We start from the raw sequence: 20,384 nt of genomic DNA, 5'->3' as shown, positions 1-20,384 counted from the left end.
GGGCACTATTACTTCCCTTGATCTAGATGCTATACTCCTATTGATGCAGCCCAGAATTGCATTGGCTTTTTTAGCTGCCGCGTCACACTGTTGGCTCATGTCAAGTTTGTGGTCAACCAAGACTCCTAGATCCTTTTCACATGTACTGCTCTCAAGCCAGATGTCACCCATCTTGTATTTGTGCCTCTCATATTTTTTTTGCCCAAGTGCAATACTTTACATTTCTCCCTGTTAAAATTCATCTTGTTTGTTTTGGCCCAGTTCTCTAATCTGTCAAGGTCGTTTTGAAGTGTGATCCTGTCCTCTGGGGTGTTAGCCACCCCTCCCAGTTTGGTGTCATCTGCAAATTTGATCAGGATGCCCTTGAGTCCATCATCCAAGTCGTTGATAAAGATGTTGAATAAGACCGGGCCCAAGACAGAACCCTGTGGCACCCCACTAGTCACTCTTCTCCAGGATGAAGAGGAACCATTGATGAGCACCCTTTGGGTTCGGTCAGTCAGCCAGTTACAAATCCACTGAGTGGTAGCATAGTCAAGACCGCATTTTACCAGCTTCTTTACAAGAATATCATGGGGCACCTTGTCAAATGCCTTGCTGAAATCAAGGTAGGCTACATCCACTGCGTTCCCTTCATCTACCAGGCTTGTAATTCTGTCAAAAAACGAGATCAGGTTCGTCTGACATGACTTATTTTTCAGAAATCCATGCTGACTATTGGTGATCACAGTATTCCTTTCTAGGTGCTCACAGACTGTTTGCTTAATGATCTGCTCCAGAATCTTCCCTGGTATTGATGTCAGACTGACTGGGCGGTAATTATTTGGGTCCTCTCTTTTCCCCTTTTTGAAAATAGGGACAACATTTGCCCTCCTCCAGTCTGCCGGGACTTCGCCTGTTCTCCAGGAATTCTCAAAGATGACTGCCAGTGGTTCTGAGATCACATCTGCCAGTTCTTTTAATACTCTTGGATGCAGTTCATCTGGCCCTGGAGACTTGAATACATCTAAACTAGCCAAGTATTCTTGTACTATCTCCTTAGTTATTCTGGGCTGTGTTTCCTCTGCTGAATCATTTGCTCCAAATTCTTCAGGTCGGGCATTGTTTTCTTTATTGGAGAAGACTGAGGCAAAGAAGGCATTGAGGAGTTCAGCCCTTTCTGTGTCCCCTGTTTGCATTTCACCAGCTTCTCCTCTGAGTGACCCCACTGTTTCTTTGTTCTTCCTTTTGCTACGAACATACCCATCAAAGCCTTTTCTGTTGCTTTTTTTTTTTTTTTTTAATTTTTTTTTATTGAGTTTCTTTCAGTGTATTACAAGCATAAAAAAGAAAAGGAAAAAATACAACACCAAAAAGTGATTGAAAATACATCACAAAATAAATGTAACTACTCACTTCATCCGATAGCGAGCGAGTTAAGTAAAGAAACGAAAAAAAAGAAAAAAAGCACTGAAGAGAAAAAGAAAAGCCGAGAGAATACATCAAAGGAAAAAAGAAGAGAAAAAAAAAAAAAAGACGAACAAAAAATATGGTGCATGTTACAGATAGAACATGTCACCTGACCTCCTTCCCTACTGATTCCGGATTCCAATTTAACAATTTCCCTTTAACAGCTGGTGTTAGTCTAGATTTGTATTTATACATCGGAAGTTTTAAAGCCAACCTGCTATAGTTGGTAGGTTTTTGAAATTACCTTCAATATAGTTCATAAATTTAATCCAATCCTCATTTAGCTTTGTATTTTTTTGGTACCTGATTCTTTGCGTCATTTTTGCCAATTCCAGAAAGTCATATAATTTCGTTTGCCAATCCTTCACCGATGGTATGTTTGTATTTTTCCAATTTTGGGCGATTAGCATTCTAGCCGCTGCTGTTGAATACTGAAATAAAGTTTTATCTGCTTTCTTAATCTCGTCTCCGACGATCCCTAATAGAAAGGCCTCCGGTTTTTTTGGGAATGTGTATCTGAGTATCTTTTTTAGTTCATCATAAATTTGGTTCCAGAATTTTTTTATTTCCTCACATGCCCACCACATGTGTATAAAATTACCTACATTTGTTTTACATCTCCAGCAGGCCTTATCACCGCTCTTATACATCCTGTTTAATTTTTCTGGTGTTAGGTACCATCGGTATATCATCTTTTCTAAGTTTTCTCTTATTGCAGCGCTTGCAGTAAATTTTAGGCCCTCATTCCACAATTTTGACCATTTTTCCAATTCTATATTATGCCCCAGATCTATCGCCCATTTAACCATCACTTCTTTAATTTCCTCATCTTTTGTGTCCCATTCCAATAATATATTGTACATTTTAGATAACAATTTGGATTTGCTTTCGATAATTTCAATCTGGAATTTGGATTTCTTTTCGTTCATTCCTATTTTTTTGTCCTCCGTCCATATTGCATTAACCTGGTGATATTGGATCCAGCCGGTCAGCTTCCCTTTTAGTTCCTCATATGGTCTCAATTTCCAACTGTCTTGGGCTCTTACTAATAGATCTTCATATGTCACTCTTTGGTCTTCTTGATTTACTTTTTTGATGGTTAAGATATTTGTTGGGGATACCCACCAAGGTGTTTTCTCTTCTAGCAATTTCCTATTTCTTTCCCAGACCTCATACAATGGGCCCCTAATAATATGATTCGAAAATCCTTTATGGACCTTCGCTTTGTTAGCCCAAAGGTAGGCGTGCCAGCCAAACCTATTGTCTGCCCCTTCGAGGTCTAGCAAATCCGTGTTCTCCAAAGTGATCCACTCTTTCACCCAACATAGACAAGCAGCTTCGTAGTACAATTTTAAGTTGGGGACTGCAAGCCCTCCTCTCTCCTTCCGGTCCGTGAGTAATTTAAACCTGATCCTTGGTCTTCTTCCCTGCCATATAAACTTTGACAGAGTTTTCTGCCAGTCTTTAAAAATTTTGGGACCTCTGATCACAGGAATATTTTGAAACAAGAACAACATCTTGGGAAGTATATTCATTTTTATAGCCTCCATCCTGCCCAGCCACGAAAGGTTGACCCTATTCCAAACATCCAAATCTTTTTTGATTTGGTTCCAGGTTGCCGAATAGTTATCTCCAATTAGATTTATGTTTTTCGGTGAGAGCCATATTCCTAGATATTTTACTTTTTTGGCCGCTTTAATTCATTGTCTCTCTAAATTCCCTTTTATGTCGTTACCCAGATTCTTTGTCAGCATTTTTGTTTTCAGTTTGTTCAATTTAAAGCCAGCAAATCTGCTATATTCCTCTATGACCTCCAACGCTCTGCCCATGCACTCATGTGGGTCTTTCAGAGATAACATAAGATCGTCTGCATAGGCTCTTTTCTGTTGCTTTTAACCTCTCTAGCAAGCCTGAGTTCATTCTGTGCTTTAGCTTTTCTGACTTTGTGTCTACACGTGCTGGCTATTTGTTTGAATTCCTCTTTGGTGGTTTCCCTCCTTTTCCATTTTTTGTATACATCCTTTTTTAATCTTAACTCAGTTAAACGTTCTTTAGATAGCCACCCTGGCTTCTTTAGGCACCTTCCATGTTTCCGTCTCATTGGTATTGCCTGAAGTTGTGCTTTTACAATCTCCCTCTTAACAAACTCCCAGCCATCATGAACTCCCTTTCCTTTTAGTATTACTGTCCATGGGATCTCACCCAGCACTTCCCTAAGTTTTATGAAGTCGGCTTTCTTAAAGTCAAGAAATTGAGTCCTAGTATGCTTGGCTGCTCCTTTCCGCTGTATAGTAAACTTCAGAAGAGCATGATCACTCGCGCCTAATGATCCTTCCACTTCTACCCCACTAACCAGGTCATCAACATTGGTTAGGACCAGATCTAAAATGGCTGTTCCAATTGTAATGAACAGATTATGCTAGTAGGATTGCAAGAGATTTTGTAAGGAGGACTATTTGAAATATTGCAAGAAAGACTATGAGGAGAACTATTAGTTAATGAAGGGTAATAGAGAAATCAAGAAATGCAGAATAAGTGATAAAGAATGGAAAATCATCAGAAGTGTTGACGGAAGTCTAAAATATTGTATAAGAAGTTATGTTATAAGATTGTTGGAAATGATATGCTAAAAAGAAACTAATAAAAATGTGTGTGTGTGTGTGTGTGTGTGTGTGTGTGTATAATCAAATGATAAGGAAGGAGATTCCAACCAAACATCAGGAAGAACTTTCTGGCGGTTGGAGCAGTTCAAAAGGGGAATGCATTTCTTCAGAAGGCGGTGGACTCTCCCTCCCTGGAGGTTTTTAAGCAGAGCTTGGAGGGCCATCTGTCCTGGGTGATCTGGTTGAGATTCCTGCAATTGCAGGGGTTGGACTCAGTGACCCTCGGTGTCTCTTCCAACTCTGCAATTCTTTTATTCTAAAGGACTGAGCTACCTAAATGGCAGAGGCCCCAAACAGAAACCCGTTCCTCCTCACCTGTCCCAGAAATTCTGTATCATAATGCATGGGCAATGTGTTTGGTTCCATCAATGCTGTATATGTCATTTTGGAAGATTATTTCTTGCTTTTCTTATGATAAAAGTTATTTTTAAAAAAGGGGGAGGCCTGATTTCACACAGGTCTCATATCCACCCTGTGACTTCCTCAGATTTTTAATCCCAGGTGTACCCAGACCTGAAGCTGAAATAATTCCCATTCCTTATAATGTGGAAATGTCCCAATCCTAAACAGAAGCCCCTCCCACCATTGTGTCTGGGAGTTTAGCACGGAGTTCCTGGGCCTCAGGCACGAGTCCAGGAGTCAACCCTTCTGCAACCTGAATTTTGTAGTCTCAGCAAGTCTGCTTTCTGATTCATTGCTTGGGTTAATTTGACTTCCCTTAATGTAATGTTCAACGTTCGTTAATTGCTTTAAATTTGGGGCGGGGGCACTTTGCTGAATGAGCAACAGTTAGATTAATTGTTGCATCTAAATTAATTCCTCACTCCTGGCACAGAAATCTTTTTTTTTTTTTCATGGGTATGTAGTTTGCATGTGTGTGTAATCAATAGATGGCACAGCTTTGGGGGAAGCGACACACTATCACCTCCACTGAACATTCGGGATTTCAAGATCTATCAACGGAAGGGGGGGGGGAGTATGAAAACCAGTTTTCTTTCTTTCCCCCATTAATTTCCCGTTTCCCATTGGAAGGACCCTCCGCAGGTTGCGCAAATATGTGGATTGATGCCAGATGTTTGCACTTTTATCATGTGCAAAGCAACTGAGAAGATTTCTGCTTTTTCTGAAATGGGGAGGGGGAGCTGGCCCTTATAGATTTTGATTTTAATTGCTCTTGCACATATATTCTACTGTTCTCGCCCAGAAGTCCATGGTTTCCTGCCTCCTCATTTAACTCATCGCAACAACCCTGTGAGGTAAGTTAGACCGAGAGGCAGGGACCGTGGGGCTCAAGGTCACACCAAGTGGAGATTTGAACCCCTGTCTCCCAGGTCCTATTCTGACCCTCTAGCCATTGCCCCACCCTGGGTCTCCCTGCAGATGGGCTTCCTGAAGAGGAAGTGCATCTGAGCCTAAATCGGATGTGCATATCCCAGAGCAGCTGACAAATGTGGTTGGTAAGAAAGTTGCTGCCCTATGGATTTACATTCTAAGAAGCCATGGCAGAAAAGGAAAAGGGATTTGGAGGAAGGAGGAAAAGGAAACTTGGGCACTATTTATTCGCTTTCTTTGGCTGCGTATGCACCATACAGTTAAAGCACAGTTCCCCCCCCCCCCAGCAAAGAATCACAGAGACTGTAGTTTAATCCATAAAGAGATACGATTTCAGCACCTTGATCTGTGATCCCTGCATTTCAGGGGGTGGACTAGATGACTCACGAGGTCCCTTCCACTCCTACAATTCTATGGCGCCCCCGGAGGACCTGCTCCAGATTTGCAGCCACGTGGACCCCCGCCCCTTTGTCCTGGCTTCATTCCGTGGTCTTCCCCTCTCCACCCACGAGACTAGATCCACTTTGCCAGCAGGGGCCAACGCCAACCGGGCCATGGTCGTAGCATCGTAGAACTGCAGAGTTGGCACTTGGCAGGGACCCCCAAGGGCCATCTAGTCCAACCCCTGCAGTGCAGAAATCGCAGCAGCCATCTTCCTTTTCCAGAAACAGGCCCCGTCAAAACAGATGACTTAGACGCTATTTCTTCTGGAAGCAGATGCCGAGGGTGTGGAGCGCAGAGAGTTCGCTAAAGTTCAGAAGGCGGAGGCAGGGGGCTAGTCCTGGTCCAGCCTCGCCCTCCAGCTTCCTAGGGAGAGAACTCGCAGGCAGCCAGGTAGCAGCCCAGCAGCCCCGGGGGCTTCTGCAGCCCCGGCCAAAGAGAAGGGGGAAGCCGGGCTTTGGGGAGGGCTGTTCCCCTCCTGCTCTGGGGCAGGGTCAGTCAGCGGGACCCAGGTGGGTCTGGGAAGGGGCGGGGCAGTTGAGGGGGTGGGATCATGTTGCTCCGGCTCCCCCTCCCCTAGGCATGGTTGGGGCAGAGAGGGAGGGACCAGGCAGAGCAGAGGAGGGAGAAAAGGCTCCGAAGGGGAAGCGAGAGAGACCGAGCAGCACAGGACCCCCATCGCTCTCTTGCATTCGCACCATCCCTTCATCCTTTCTCTGCGGGAGGGCCTCGATCCGCAGGAGAGGCGACGCAGCAGCAGCAGCAGCGCCCTTGCTTTTGGCTCCGGAGGCTGCTCGCTTCCTCCGAGGGAGCCGAGGGTCCCAGCTGCGCGCAGCGCCTCCGTCTCCGCCCGCCGGCCGGTCTCCCGACGCTGCTGCCGCTCCCGCCGCCGGACAAAATGTCCAACTTCTCCGGCAACTGGAAGATGAAGAGCTCGGAGAACTTCGAGGAGCTGCTGAAGGCTCTGGGTGAGTCTGGCGCCCGAGGAGGAGGCTTATTTCTGGGAAGGGCTGAGTCCAGCGCCTAAGAAATAGCCCATGACGCAGCGCTGCCGCCGCCGCCGCCGCTGCTCCTGCGAAAGCGGCTCTATTTTTCCTCTATATTTAGACCCCTGTCTGGATGCGTCCCCCCCCCCGGCAGGGGGGGCGCGCGGAGGCCACCCTGGGAGGAGGGCTCCCCCTCCTTTAACAGAATGGGGCTTTCCGGATGGCTCCAATATTTGGATCCGGGCATATGTGGAGTGGGAGCCGCCTTCTGGATTCCTGCATCTCAGCGGGCTGGACTAGATGACCCTAGGGGTCCCTTCCAGCTCTGCAACCTTAAAACCTGCTGTTTTTCGATAACCGGGGGGGGGGGAACATAAGCTGGAGAGATAGAAGAGGTCGGGCGCACCCGTGACTCCTGCTTTCTGAAGGATGTGGGGCTGTTTGGGGTCGGGCGCCTGAGGTTCCCAATGTGCAGCCTTGGAGAATATTATTGGGGTGGGGAAGAGAAGGGGGTGCAGTTGGGAGCCTTAATTTGCATGCAGGGGGAGAACCTGCAGACCCGCGTCTTCCCATTTCGGAGTTTCAGCGTGTTCACGCGTGTTTAGAAGAACGCACCCGCCTCCGCCTCCGTGTCCCGCGCCGTCACCCCAGAAGCAAAGTTTGCGACTGGAGCGATCGCCCTGCGGGGGCGTCTGGGGTTCCGCTTCTTGCGGGGAGGAGAAGCCACCGGATTTTGTAACGTGTGAACAGCTGTAAGGACCACCCTGGTGGGTCAGGCGGAGGGCGGCTCCTCTCCTGCCAGCCTAGGCGGATGGAGCCGGGAGCGCTGGTGGGCTTCGACCCAGTGGAATTGAACCCCACTTAGCGGGGGGGGGGCGTGGCGGGAGGCAGGAGGTCCCCTCCTCGACTGTGTCTCTCACAGTAACGGCAATCCCGGTTTATCCTCACGACAGCCCCGCGAGGGAGGGAAGCGCGGCTGAGAATTTGCATTGCCACTCCGGAGGAGTTTGCCATTTGGGGACCCATGAGACACCAGGCTAGAAAGCGCACCCCCGCCCCTCTGGGCAATTCTATTAGAGAAAGGGGCTTTTTTTAGCGCTGCTGCCCCCTCCCACTGTGTAACCATGGTAGGTCTTTCCTTTTCGACAATGGCTCTGCAGGAGACCCATATATTACCCTTTTGTATAGAGAATTGAGGGGAGAGGCATCCATCCACTGCCATTAGTCTTGATAGCTCTGGTGGAGCCCCCATGGTCAGGAGCAGTCTACCTCAGACTGCTAATCCAAAGCAGCAGGCAGGGCAAGCAGGATGCTGGGCTAAATGAGCCCCCCCTTTTTTTTAGCACGGCTCCTCCCTGCCCCCACCATCTCAGCACTTGTTTAAGTTTTGCAGCAGGAATTTCACAATCCATGTTTGTTTGTTCTTAAGGCTGACCAGCCATTTGTTTTATTTAAAAATGAGATTTTAATTTGGTGGGTTCAGGCGAACTGACCGTCTGGGCCTTTCCTAGGATTCCACCCCTGCCCCCCCCCATAAAATCCTCATAATCCCATTTTGCCTGTCCTCTGACGTGGCTGGCTGAGTCACCACCTGGATGCCTCTGGAAGGGTTTGGAAGCCACATTCAGAGCCAGGAGGGAAACTCAGGACTCAGAGGGGGAAAATGGCAGATCCCTGGAAGCGGTTGTGTGTGCAAAGGGCTCAGCCCTTTTGGCATTGCCTGAGAGCCATCTGGGTCTTCTGGGCGCCTCGTGGCAGGATTGCAACCTTGCAGAATTGTGAAGACCCCACTACCCAGCCAGTCTCCTGCTGGACAGGATCCACAGTGGGGCAGGGCAGTTCTGGCCAATACACCTTCTCATGGGTGGCTTCCCCCTGCCCCCCACCCCCACAAAAGGCATGTTGTATCCCCTTTAGAGTGCAGCTCCTGAAAACACAAAGGTTGCTGTGAACATAAGAACAGCTTGCTGGATCAGGCCCCTGGTCCCTCTAGCCCAGATTGCTGCCCTCACAGGGGCTGAAAAGTTGCCTGTGGGAAATCGGCAAGTAGTTCCTTCCAACTGGGATTATTCAGAAGCATTACAGAACATAGCCATCCTATGGAGAGGGCAAGGAGCTGCTTTTGGCCGGTTGAGGAGGTTGGAGTCTCTACACCTCAGCAGGAGCTTGAGCTGTGCCCCCAAATCCCCGGGGGAACACACAGGTCCCTGGAAGCCAGTGCTCTGAAGCCGGAAGCAAGGAAGCCAAGATCATCATGAGAAATGGGAGTTGGATAGGAAAGAATTCCTAGTTCTGTCCCAGTGAGTTGGAGATTCAGAAATCCACTTTGTCTCTGCAGGAGAAACAGACAAAGGAGAGGGATCTCCTCCCAGGATGGGAATCAGCCCCAGGTGTATCTGTCTAGTGTTTGAGGACAGGTCAGAAAGATGGTCTCAGAAGCTTGGAGGTTCTTCTTTCTCTCTCTCTCTCTCTCTCTCTCTCCCCCCCCCCCCATCTCCTTTGCAGGGGGTGGGCTGGATGACCCTCAGGAGTCCCTTCCAGCTCCATAATTCTATGATTCTTTCTCCCCATGGCTTAGTGTAAGACATGGGTAGGCAAACTAAGGCCCAGAGGCTGGATCTGACCCAGTCGCCTTTTCAGTCCGGCCCGCAGACAGTCTGGTAATCAGCGTGTTTTTACATGAGTAGAATGTGTCTTTTATTTAAAATGCATCTCTGGGTTATTTGTGGGGCATAGGAATTCGTTCATTTCCCCCAAAAAATATAGTCCAGCCCACCACATGGTCTGAGGGACGGTGGACTGGCCCCCTGCTGAAAAAGGTTGCTGACCCCTCCTGTAAGCTGAGCTGCACCCCAGCATTTCCAACAGAAGGGGGTCCTGGGTGCAACTTTCGCTGGCAGCATCTCCAGGTAGGGCTGGGGACCTGCCTAAGAACCTGCAGAGAAGGCACTGCTGCTGCCAGTCTGTGCAGGCAATAGCAGCCTAGATGGCGTGACTTCAATATAGCTTCTTATGCCCCCATTTAAAATGGAACATAATGATCTGGAACCATAAGAACAAGGACCTTCATTTCTTAGTGGCAGGGCACCCGCTTTCTTTGCAGGCGGCCCCGGGTTCAACCTCAGAAAGGCCTGGGGAGAATAAACTCTTCCCGAAACCCTGGACACCCGCTGCTGCCAGCCAGTGTAGACAGTGCTGAGCTGGATGGGCTGATTTCGTACGACTCTGTTTCCTTTGCTCCTGCGACCGGATCGGTCTGCTCCCGAGGAGTTGGTGGAGGGCCTCATCCAGGCCATGTGCCAGGAGTGGCCCGTGCTCTGAGCTGGCCCCGGGGCAGGCCGCTCTTGCATCCCGCCTGCGATGGAGGCCTGCACACTGCTGGGTTCCCTGGCCTTTGGCTCTGGGCTCCGCAATGACAAATTCCTCCTGAAATAACCTCTCTCCACCCCAGCGGAGAAGGAGGAGCGGGGCAGGCTTGGCCTCCCCTCCTGCCGCTCTCCTAATAATAATGCCCGATGGGGGCCAGGCATGACGAAGGGGCCGCGACTGCTGACCCCTGGCGCTCCCTGCCATCTGCCGGGCAGGAGGTTGCGCACACCGCTGGGGGGTGGGGAGGTGGCGACAGGCGAGTTGGAGGAGCCTGGGTGTGTTTGTCTTTTGAAGCAGCCCCCTGGGATCCAGCCCAGGGAGGCACCTTAAGGAGGGGGGCTGGGGGCTCCTACCTGGCCCCTGACTCCACAGGACAGCAGATCCAAGGCCTTCCCTGCCCCCTCCCCTTCTGCCTCTCTGCAACCTTCTCCCAGCTGAGCCAAGGCAGCCCAGCTGGGAACAGGGAAGGGCTCTTGTGACGCAGCGGTGGGGTGGCTGCTTGGCATGCAGAAGGTCCTGGGTTCAACCCCCTCCATTTTCCACCCCTGCCCAAGACCCTGGAGAGTTGCTGCCAGTCCGGGGGTGGAGGGGAGGCACAGGCTGTGGTGGGGATGCTCAGCTGTGCTCCTGGGAGCTCTGGGTAGCAATGCACAGAATCATAGAAGGGGTGAGTTGGAAGGGACCCCATGGGGTCATCCAGCCCAACCCCCTGCAATGCAGGAATCGCAGCTGAAGCATCCCTGACAGACGGCCACCCCACCTCGGCTTAGAGGCCTAGCTTGGGTGTGCCTCCCTCGCATCCACGAGGCCTAGAAACCTTTAGAAAGGAGAGCCTGTGTGTTCGTGTGCCAACAACTGACCTGAATTGCATCTAAAGCGTGGGCTTCAATCTTGGCAGGCGTGAATGAGTGAAGAGTTTAAATCTTTCCATCTCGCTCTGGCTGATGCCATCCTACCTCTCTTGGAAAATCCCTCCGGCTGCATTAGCGCAGAGATTCCCTTTCCGCCCCCAGCCTCTTTCTCCGGGAACAATGGGGGGGGGGAATGGATCTGCCTCGCTCCCTCCTTTCCGAACTCCAGAGACCACCTTGAGGCCCCGTAACTGAAACCCGCTTGGCATGCAATGCTCTGAGCAGGACTTGGGGGGGGGGGGACACGAGGCCCTCAGAATCGAGGGGAAGAAAGTGGGGCAACACCTCTCCCCACCCCCCACCCTGCGAGGGAGGCGAATTCCAATCCACCAATTTATTAGTATTTTTCCTTTTTTCGTTTTCTCGCCAGGAAAACCTCCTTTCCCTCCCCTCCGATCTCCCTGCGCTGGTCACAGCAAATACTTTCCAGGTTAGGGGGCTTGTGCAACATACTTTGGGATAATTATCACATGCTTATAGTTCACTCCTCAGCCCGCCCGCCCGCCCGCCCCCCTGCACTCAGCCGCCCCTTTCCCCCATATCTGAATTATTCGGGCAGAAAGGCTCAGATGTTGGGGAGGGGGAAGCGGGAATCAGCCGGCCTGGGGAGGGGGCTGGAATGAGGAAACCGATTTGGGGAGGGGAGACCTTGGCTGCCAAAGCATTGTTAAATCTCACTCTCTTTTTCCCCACGGAGTAATGGGCCATGGTTCTCCACCTCCGAGCTGCGTTTTATGGGCATTTTAGCAGCACAAAGAGGGGGGCTGCTCTCTCTCCCCCCCCCCTCATTCTCTTTCTCACTGCTTTGAGAGGGCCATGGAATTGTAGAGTTGGGACCCCAGGGGGTCATCCAGTCCAACCCCCTGCAATGCAAGAGTCACAACTAAAGCATCCCTGGCGGACGGCCGTCCTCTAACCCTCAGTCATATGAGGCTCACGGAGAGGCAGGGCTCCAGGTCCTTTAAAGCTGGTTTTTATTGGAGCTGGGCAAAGGTTTCTCTTCCCTACCAACCTCACCAGTTGCACAATGGCCTGCCAGTGGCTGCAAGATCACAAGAGCCCAGCTGCTTTATCAGGAGAAAGGGGGCCCATCTATTCTTGCCTCCTCTTCTCACGGTGGCCAAGCAGATGCTGTTGGCTATTTGCAGTATGGTAGCGCTGCAGAGAGCTTGCTGGGGAGACCATGCATTAAAAAGGGACTCAAAAATAACTTAAACAAGGTTTTAATTACAAAAAACAAAAACTCCTTATACACTAAATACATTAACAACAAACCAGACCCAACCACCAACCCAACCCCCAGGGTAATGGGAGAGCTAGGTGCTGCTCCTTATATACTACATGCAAATGCTGACACACCTTAATCAATGCAACTCAGCAGCACCTGCTATGTTTCACAGCTGTAAAGCTGGGTCTCGTTATCTTGCTCTGGCCCTTGCTCTGGCCCCTTAAAGACATACACATTAGGTGGAACAATGATGAACCTTTACATTTAAAGAAACCATTCAACAGATGCCTCTCCTGGGAAACCTGCAAGCAGGATTGGAGGACGAGAGGCTGAGAAGCATTGCTGCTCCAACGGTGGAGGGCAGAACAGAGCCATTCTGGCTGGCAGCTGTCAATTGCCTTATTCTCCTCAGATTTGTCTAACCGTCCCAGTTGGTGCCCATCTATGCCTCCTGCAGGAGGGAGTTCCATAGATCAACTCTGCAATGTGTGACAAAGGACTTTCTTTTCTCTGCCTGGTGCCTCCCAACATTCAGCACCACTGCATGTTCACCCATTCTAGCATGAGGAGAGAGAGCGGAAAACTTTTATCCCTCCGCTCTCTCCGTGAGAAAACTTTCCTCTATGCACTCCAGGCCTGGCAACCCCACATGCCAATTTATTTTCCTTTTTAAAAAATCCTTTCTAACATCAGGCAGTCTCTCTCTCCCCCTCTCCCTTCATGAGGGCCTTACCCTTGCCACTCCCCTAATAAAATTACAATCTCTGTTCACATCTTGTAATCAGTCTTCGAAAAGGGAAATTTGGCACCACCTGGACCCTGGAACGCCTCTGGGCTGTGCAATAATATTTCCCTTTGCAATAATTGTTCCCAGAGGCAGGCAGGGAGATGGCTCCCATCTCTCTCTCTCTCTCTCTCTCTCTCTCTCTCTCTCTCTCTCTCTCTCTCCCTGAAAGGGTGAGTTTTCCTACAGCTGCGCCACCTCTGCAGGCAGAACCAGGAAAACAAAGGACTGACTTTGGCTCATTTTTTTCCAAGAGGCTGAATTTGACAATCGGAGCAAAACTCTGAATGATCCATTAATTCAGACAAGCGCCCTCATCTGCCAGTTTTCCACCAATTGCAGGTGCTGTACCGTGGGTAGAGTAGCCCCATGGGGTTTCAGTGGGCTACGCCAGTGTAAGCTGATGGAGCCTCTTTTTCCCACGGCGCTTACACTGCTGAGCCATCTCCTTCCTCACCCGTCTGTTGCACAATTGCACACTTGTGCAAGGTTGTTGTGTCAATGCTGCCTCTGCATGCGTCTCTCTCTCTCTCTCTCTCTCTCTCTCTCTCTCTGGAAAGCTGTTGCGATGAGACATGGCTGTGGGTGCAAAACTGACTTCCCAGTGACTCATTCTGATCCAGCAAGGTCACGGAAGAAACAGGCGCACCCAAAATACAATAAATGTCAGTTGAGTCTGCCTTCCCCAGACATGGCCAAATTGTGTGTTTTTCAGGAGGGTCTGCCTGTCTACCTCCTTCTGATTCTGCACCGACAAGGCGCTGAGTGCTGCTCTTTCCCATAGCCCCCCAAGGAGGGGTTCCCCCTGAAATTCAATGGGGAGAAAGGAAAAACGGAAAGCAAGGGGGTGGGTGAGGTCCCTTTCCGTCCATTCTGTTGAGTTTCCGACTCTCCTGTCTTGGGTGCTCCCCCCCCCCGGCTTGATCCAGCTGCAGGGCTCTTCTGACGTTCTTGTGGAACCTCCAAGTGCAGAGGCAGTCTATCTGAGTTCCTAGGTTCATTGGGCTGCTGGTGAGAAGAGGAGGCTGGACCAGGTGGGCCCCCTTTGGGCTGATCCATCTGTCAGGCTCTCCTTATGTTCTGCCTCCACCTGCCTTCTCCTCACTCCCTGTTGCCGTGTCTCGTTCCAGGCGTCAATGTCATGCTCCGCAAGATCGCTGTGGCTGCCGCCTCCAAGCCGGCTGTGGAGATCAAGCAGGACGGAGAGTCCTTCTACATCAAGACCTCGACCACCGTCCGCACCACCGAGATCAGCTTCAAGATTGGGGAAGAGTTCGAGGAGCAGACGGTGGACGGGAGACCCTGCAAGGTGAGGGGCAGGGAGGGGAGAGGGGGTCCAGGGGGGTCTAGTGATCCTGCGCTCCAGGCCTGCAGCCCACCCTCTGTTGCCCAAGGGAGAAACGGAACTTAAGACAGAGATCTCAAGCGGGGGGGGGGGGGGAGGTGAGCATCAATTCTCTTCCTTGGTGGGTCAAAACTGGGCTGGATCTGCTTCTCTCCAGCTGCTTTGCTTGATGTCGGCCTTTGGGCCTCAGCAGCTGATACCAGAAGTGCAGGAAGCTCCCTTTTGCCACGTCACTTTGGGTACATTTAGCTCAGTGTTGTCTACACTGGCCGGCAGCAGCTGTCCAAGGTTTGAGGAAGAGGCTTTCCCCCCCAAACCTCCCTGGAGACGCTGCCAGTGGAGTTGGAACCTGGGACCTGGCAAAGCAGGGACTCTCCAAATGAGCTACAGTGTGTTGTCTACAAACAAAACCAAATTCCAGTCCTCCTGGTTCAGGATGGATTACATTTGGGGCCACGAGGAGAACTTTCTGAGGGTATGAGAACAGACTCCCTTGGAAGGTGGTGGGCTCCCCATCCTTGAAGGTTTTTAAGTTGGATGCCACCTGTCAGCGATTCTTTAGCCGTGTTGCAGGGGGCTGGACCAGATGACCCTTGGGGTCCCTCCCAACTTGACAATCCCATGAGTCTCTGAAACTGCATTGTACCATTGGCTCATGTAGCTCAGCACTGGCTGGCAGCAGCTCCCTATGGTTTCAGTCTTGGGATATTTCCCTCCCCCCCCCCCTGCAAACACCATCTGGGACTGAACACAGGATCTTCTGCCAGCAAAGTAGGGATTCTGTCTCTGAGCTATAACGCTCCTCCTTTGCCTCTTGGACGCCCAAATCCCCATCCTGCCCCCTCTTGGATGGATCCTGGCTTTGCAAGGGGGGGTCTTTGGGGCTCCCCTAACTCCCGTGTCCAATATTTCTCAGCAAGCCTTTTCTTCCCAGCTGGGCTTTGGCCTGGGAATGGAGGGAGGAGGGCCCTGAACTTTGCTGCACAAAGCAAGGGGGAGGAGCCCCCCTCCCCCTCCCCCAGTTGCTGCATTTCCCCCATGGGGGTCCGGTAGGGTCCTTTGTGGTCCTGTCCTCTGGCCCCTTTGAGCAATGCCCTTGGAGATTCCTTCAGCAAGGGAGCTCCTTAGGGATCCTTACGGGAGGAACTGAAAGCAAAACTGTCAGCATCGTAATGCCATTACACAAATCTCCAGTGGGACCACATTTGGAAAGCTGTGCTGCTCACCTCAAAAAGGATATTGCACAATTGGAAAAGGTTCAGAAAAGGGCAAGAGCAATGATCGAGGGTTCCTGTGAAGGAAGGCTGCAGCATTTGGGACTTTCTAATTTGGGGAACCTTTTTAGTTTGGTGAAAAGGTGTGAGAGGCAGCCTGATAGAAATTTATAACATTATTTCTGGCATGGAGAGGGGGGAGAGAGAGAAGGTTTTTTTCACTCTCTCCCCTAAATCCCTGGCCCTACCATCTGCACGCGTGTGCCCCCCACCTCTCCTTTGGGAAGGAGCCTCTGCAGATCTTAGCCACAATCCACACCCACCCCATCATTCCTTACGAAATACTACAAAGAATCACAGAATGGCAGGGCTAAGTATCAGCTGAAGCTTCCCTGGCAGAGGCCCAGCTGACCTCTGCTTCAAAGTCTCCAGCGAAGGAGAGACCACCGCCTTCCCAGGCAGACCACCCCACAGTCAAGCAGCTCTTACCCCAAAAAGTTCTCCCCGTTCTTTAGCTGGAATCGCCTTTCTTGCTATTTGAAGCCACGGGTTCAAGTCCTCACTGCTGGAGCAGCAGAAAACAAACATCACGGCCTTTTATATATTTGAAGATGGCCGTGAGATCCCCTCTTCCGCTCCTGTTTGTCACGCCAGGCACTCCAAACTCCCTCAACTGTTAGGCACATTGATGCATTTCGTCCCAGTGTGGTTCAGAGCGGGGGACTCATAATCTGGTGAACCGGGTTCGCTTCCCCGCTCCTCCACATGCAGCTGCTGGGTGACCTTCGGCTAGTCACACTCAGTCTCTCAGCCCCACTCACCTCACAGAGTGTTTGCTGTGGGGGAGGAAGGGAAAGGAGATTGTGAGCCGCTTTGAGACTCCTTAAAAGGTAAAGGGACCCCTGACCATCAGGTCCAGTTGTGGCCGACTCTGGGGTTGCGGCGCTCATCTCGCTTTATTGGCCGAGGGAGCCGGCGTACAGCTTCCAGGTCATGTGGCCAGCATGACTAAGCCGCTTCTGGCAAACCAGAGCAGCGCACGGAAACGCCGTTTACCTTCCCGCCGGAGCGGTACCTATTTATCTACTTGCACTTTGAGGTGCTTTTGAACTGCTAGGGAGCAGGGACTGAGGAACGGGAGCTCACCCGGTTGTGGGGATTTGACCTTAAGGGAGTGAAAGGCGAGATATCGTGTCCAAACTCTTCTTCTTCGTCCTGAAAACCAGCTTGGGTCTGAGCAGCCTTGCTGGGCTCTGAGCTGGCCAGGCCTCCTCTGCACTTCTGGCCCAGTTGCCTTGGAGCAAACTTGTTTTCTGCTGCTCTGCTGGGCTGGAACTGAAGCAACAGATTCAAATGGCAAGAAAAGAAATTCTGAGTAAATTCTGACTAAAACCTGGGAAGAACCATCTGGTGGTGAGATCCATTTGGCAGCGGAATGGATACAACCTTGGAAGGTGGCAGACTTTCCTTTGTCTGAGGTTTTTAAGCAGATGTTGGGTGGCGCCTCTCCCATGTGCTTGAGCTGAGATTTCTGCATTGCAGGGGGTTGGCTAGATGACCCCTGGGGGTCCCTCCCAACTCTACAATTCTGCGATTCCTCTAACCAGTATGTCCTGTTCTCCTTGGCAACAGCTCTTACAGGCACCTCTCCATTTATTTATTTTTTTGCCAGAGGGAAGGAAGACGATATTCTGACCTCGGAGCAATTCCCTCTTGAGCCCCCGCTCATTTTCATCAGGGCTCCCAAGGCAGCAGGTCGGCTCCCCTTTATCGATAATAAATGCTGAGGACCATGACGGAGATGATTTAGATCCCCAAAGGACTTGGGGGCTGCCGGCTGCCGGCTCCCTTTTTCCCCCTTCCCCCTTCCTGGCCAGCCCTTTGGAGATGATGGATGGAGCTGTCAGCCTAAATTGGGTGGGGGGAGCCAGTTGCCCTCCTCCAGCTCCGGCTGCCTGCCGAGTGACAAATGAGCGCCTTTTGGGGGCAGAGGTGGGGGTTTTGATAGGGAGGGGGTCAGCCCTTTGTTGGCTGCTGGCAGGCTCCACATCTCACTGGCTGGGGGGGCTCTCCCCCCCTTTGTTCTCTCCACAGAGTTTGGCCAAGTGGGAAAGCAACAACAAGATGGTCTGTGAGCAGCGATTGCTGAAAGGCGAGGGCCCCAAGACAGGCTGGTCCAGGGAGATGACCAACGACGGGGAGCTCATTCTGGTAAGGGAGCCTCCCTCCCACCCCCAGGTCCACACCCCCCCTCCTTGCAGTTTAGGACACTTGAGCAGGGAAACAGGAAAGTCCTTGGCTCCATTTTCTTGACACTTCCTGGCAAGGTTTATTGGGAGATCCTGTCGGTGAGGATGGAGCCAGGGCCTTCTGCATGCCAAGCAGGGGCTCCGTCCCTGGGCTAGACCCCCTTGTGCCTCCTTTGACTTAGAAGTGGGAGCAGACTTACTCTTAGACATTAGGAAATGCGGAACGAGGCCCCTGCAAGTCTTCCTCAGCCCAGGAATTTGGTTTCCAGAACTGAGAACCGGGTGTGCTGCCTCTCCTCCCCACCCAGAGTGAGGCACACAGTCTGTTTCAGGTGGGGTGGAGGGGTCAGGATGGGGGCGGAACACCTTTCCCCCGTTTTGCCATCTCCCTGCCAACACCTTAAGGAGGATCGTTGGTGGGACACCCCCCCTTCTCTCTGGTGTGCCCGTTTTTCCTCTCATTGATTTCCTCTTTCTTTGTTTTTCCAGACCATGATGGCCGACGATGTCGTCTGCACAAGGATTTACGTCCGGGAGTGAGCGAGGCCTGCTTGTGGGGTGGCGGTTGGATTTGGGGAGGCAGGGGCAGCAGGGTCCAATGGGCAGGGATCTTCCACTCTGGGTTACAGCAGCCCTCCCCCCCGTGCCTGCCCTCCCCATCACCCTTTCGCTCTCTGCCCATGCTCAGAGGGTGCTACATGCAGAAAGACTTAAGCAGAGCAGCTGGCTCTTCATCACATTCCCTCCGGCCTGAGAGGGGGCAGGGGGCGGATAAAGCAGGCTCTGTCCTTGTGATGCCCCCCCGCCCCATCAGAGCAGCCTCCCCCCCCCATTCTCTTCTGGGGTCCAGCCTCCCTTTTGTCTGCTAAGGGTCCGTGACCCCCACCCCTGCCACCCTGCCGCCCTCGGCATTGCAGACAGAGAATCCCCTTGTTTGTTTCAGAATCCAGTCGTGGGATTTGGGATCAGACTGGGGGGAGGTGTGTGTGTGCCAGAGTACCCCTAGCACTGACCTCTCTTTTCCTCCCTCCTGTGGGCACTAGATGGGATGAGGGGGGCACAACCAATTCTCCCCACCCCTGCACCTCCCAAGGAAATCCCTGCATTGCTGGGGGTTGGTCTGGATGACCCCTTGGAGCCCCTTCCACCTCTACTCTTCTGTTATCCCAGGCTGCCATTTTCCTGGGCCCCCTGACGCAACCCCTGCATTCTGAGCCCCCTCTTGCTCAGCATCTTGGGAAAGGGAACTAAAACCAAACAGGCTGTCCAGGTTTCCATTTCATTTCATGCCGAGCATCTTGAAGGCCAGCCCTGCCCCTCTGGGCCACCGGATCTTGTTAGCGTCAAAGGTGTAATTTAGCTGAGTGTCACCCACCAAATTGAGATGCCTTACCTCTGGACCTTCTGTGTTAATTGAAAGGATTGTAAAAAACTATTTATTTGCTACCCTTGTACTAACAAAAGAAGAAGAAAAAGGATATAACCACTTCCTCCCTCCCCCAAAACAAACCCCACCCCCACCTCCCTGTGTGAGCACTGGGGTCTCCTGTTCAAAAGCCACCTCTTTGATGTTTGCCTTCCTTCCTAATAAATGTCTCATTAAAAAAGTGTCTACATTTTTGTCTGCCTTGCCCTTTTTTCTTCCTCTTGATCTTTTGCTTCCAAAGATGTCCCCCCCCCCCCACACAAAAAGGCCATGCACATAAACGGCTCAGTTGCACCCTCAAAATCCAGGAAAGAGTCAGACTCCTGACATGTTTCACTCAGAAAGTGTTGGGAAGAGAGACCCTCGTTTTTGAAACAAATCTGCTAGTGGCGTTTCTGAGCCCTGCATGTTCTCCAGGGGCTACTAGCCAGGGTGTCTGTGTTCTACCCAAACTGGGAGGCAGTGATGCTTCTGAGTCCCAGACTGGGAGAGTGTTGCTGCTTCTGCTGGGGTCAGAGTCCGCTTGTGGTGTCCGCTTGCTCACTGTGAAAAGAGGCGGCTGGACCTGCTGGTCCCCTTTGGCCTGGTCTAGCAGCAGCCAGGTTCTTCTGGTGCTCTTGTGGAGCCTCCAGGTCCAGAGGCAGTCTATCCTAGGTATATGTGAACACTGAGAAAAGAGGGGCCCCTTTGGCCTAATCCAGCAGAGGGACTCCTCTTATGTGATTTATTTTTTTATCTCTGATCTGCCATAGACACCCCCCCCCCCATTCTCAAGGTTAAGTTACCAAAACAACCTCACCCCGAAATAATCAAGCCTTTTGTCAATCTACTTAAGAACAATTTCCTGCTTAACCGGCTTGGATTCTTTGCTTCTACCTAGGAATTTTCCGGGATTTACCTGTGCATTGATACTCTGAGAAGTAAAATATGTCAGACAGGTTAATTTCAGGCAGCAGATTCCCTTTCTGTGTCTGTGCAAGAGAATAT

General features: G+C 51.2%; 1 protein-coding gene across 1 annotated transcript; it reads left to right on the top strand.

The window, feature by feature from the left end:
* Positions 1-6,451: 6,451 nt before the first annotated feature.
* On the top strand, positions 6,452-19,587 carry CRABP2 (cellular retinoic acid binding protein 2). The gene is made up of 4 exons (XM_081841465.1): positions 6,452-6,853; positions 14,294-14,472; positions 17,817-17,933; positions 18,461-19,587. Exons 1-4 carry the CDS (start codon positions 6,784-6,786, stop codon positions 18,509-18,511), a joined length of 417 nt encoding a protein of 138 aa, XP_081697591.1. The 5' UTR covers positions 6,452-6,783; the 3' UTR covers positions 18,512-19,587.
* The last annotated feature ends 797 nt before the right edge of the window (positions 19,588-20,384 follow it).

This window comes from Podarcis erhardii (genome assembly GCF_964252035.2).
Source record: "Podarcis erhardii genome assembly, chromosome: 15".
Taxonomy (NCBI): Eukaryota; Metazoa; Chordata; class Lepidosauria; order Squamata; family Lacertidae; genus Podarcis; species Podarcis erhardii.
The sequence above is the reverse complement of the archived record's forward strand: the minus strand, read 5'-3'. Positions and strand labels throughout refer to the sequence as shown.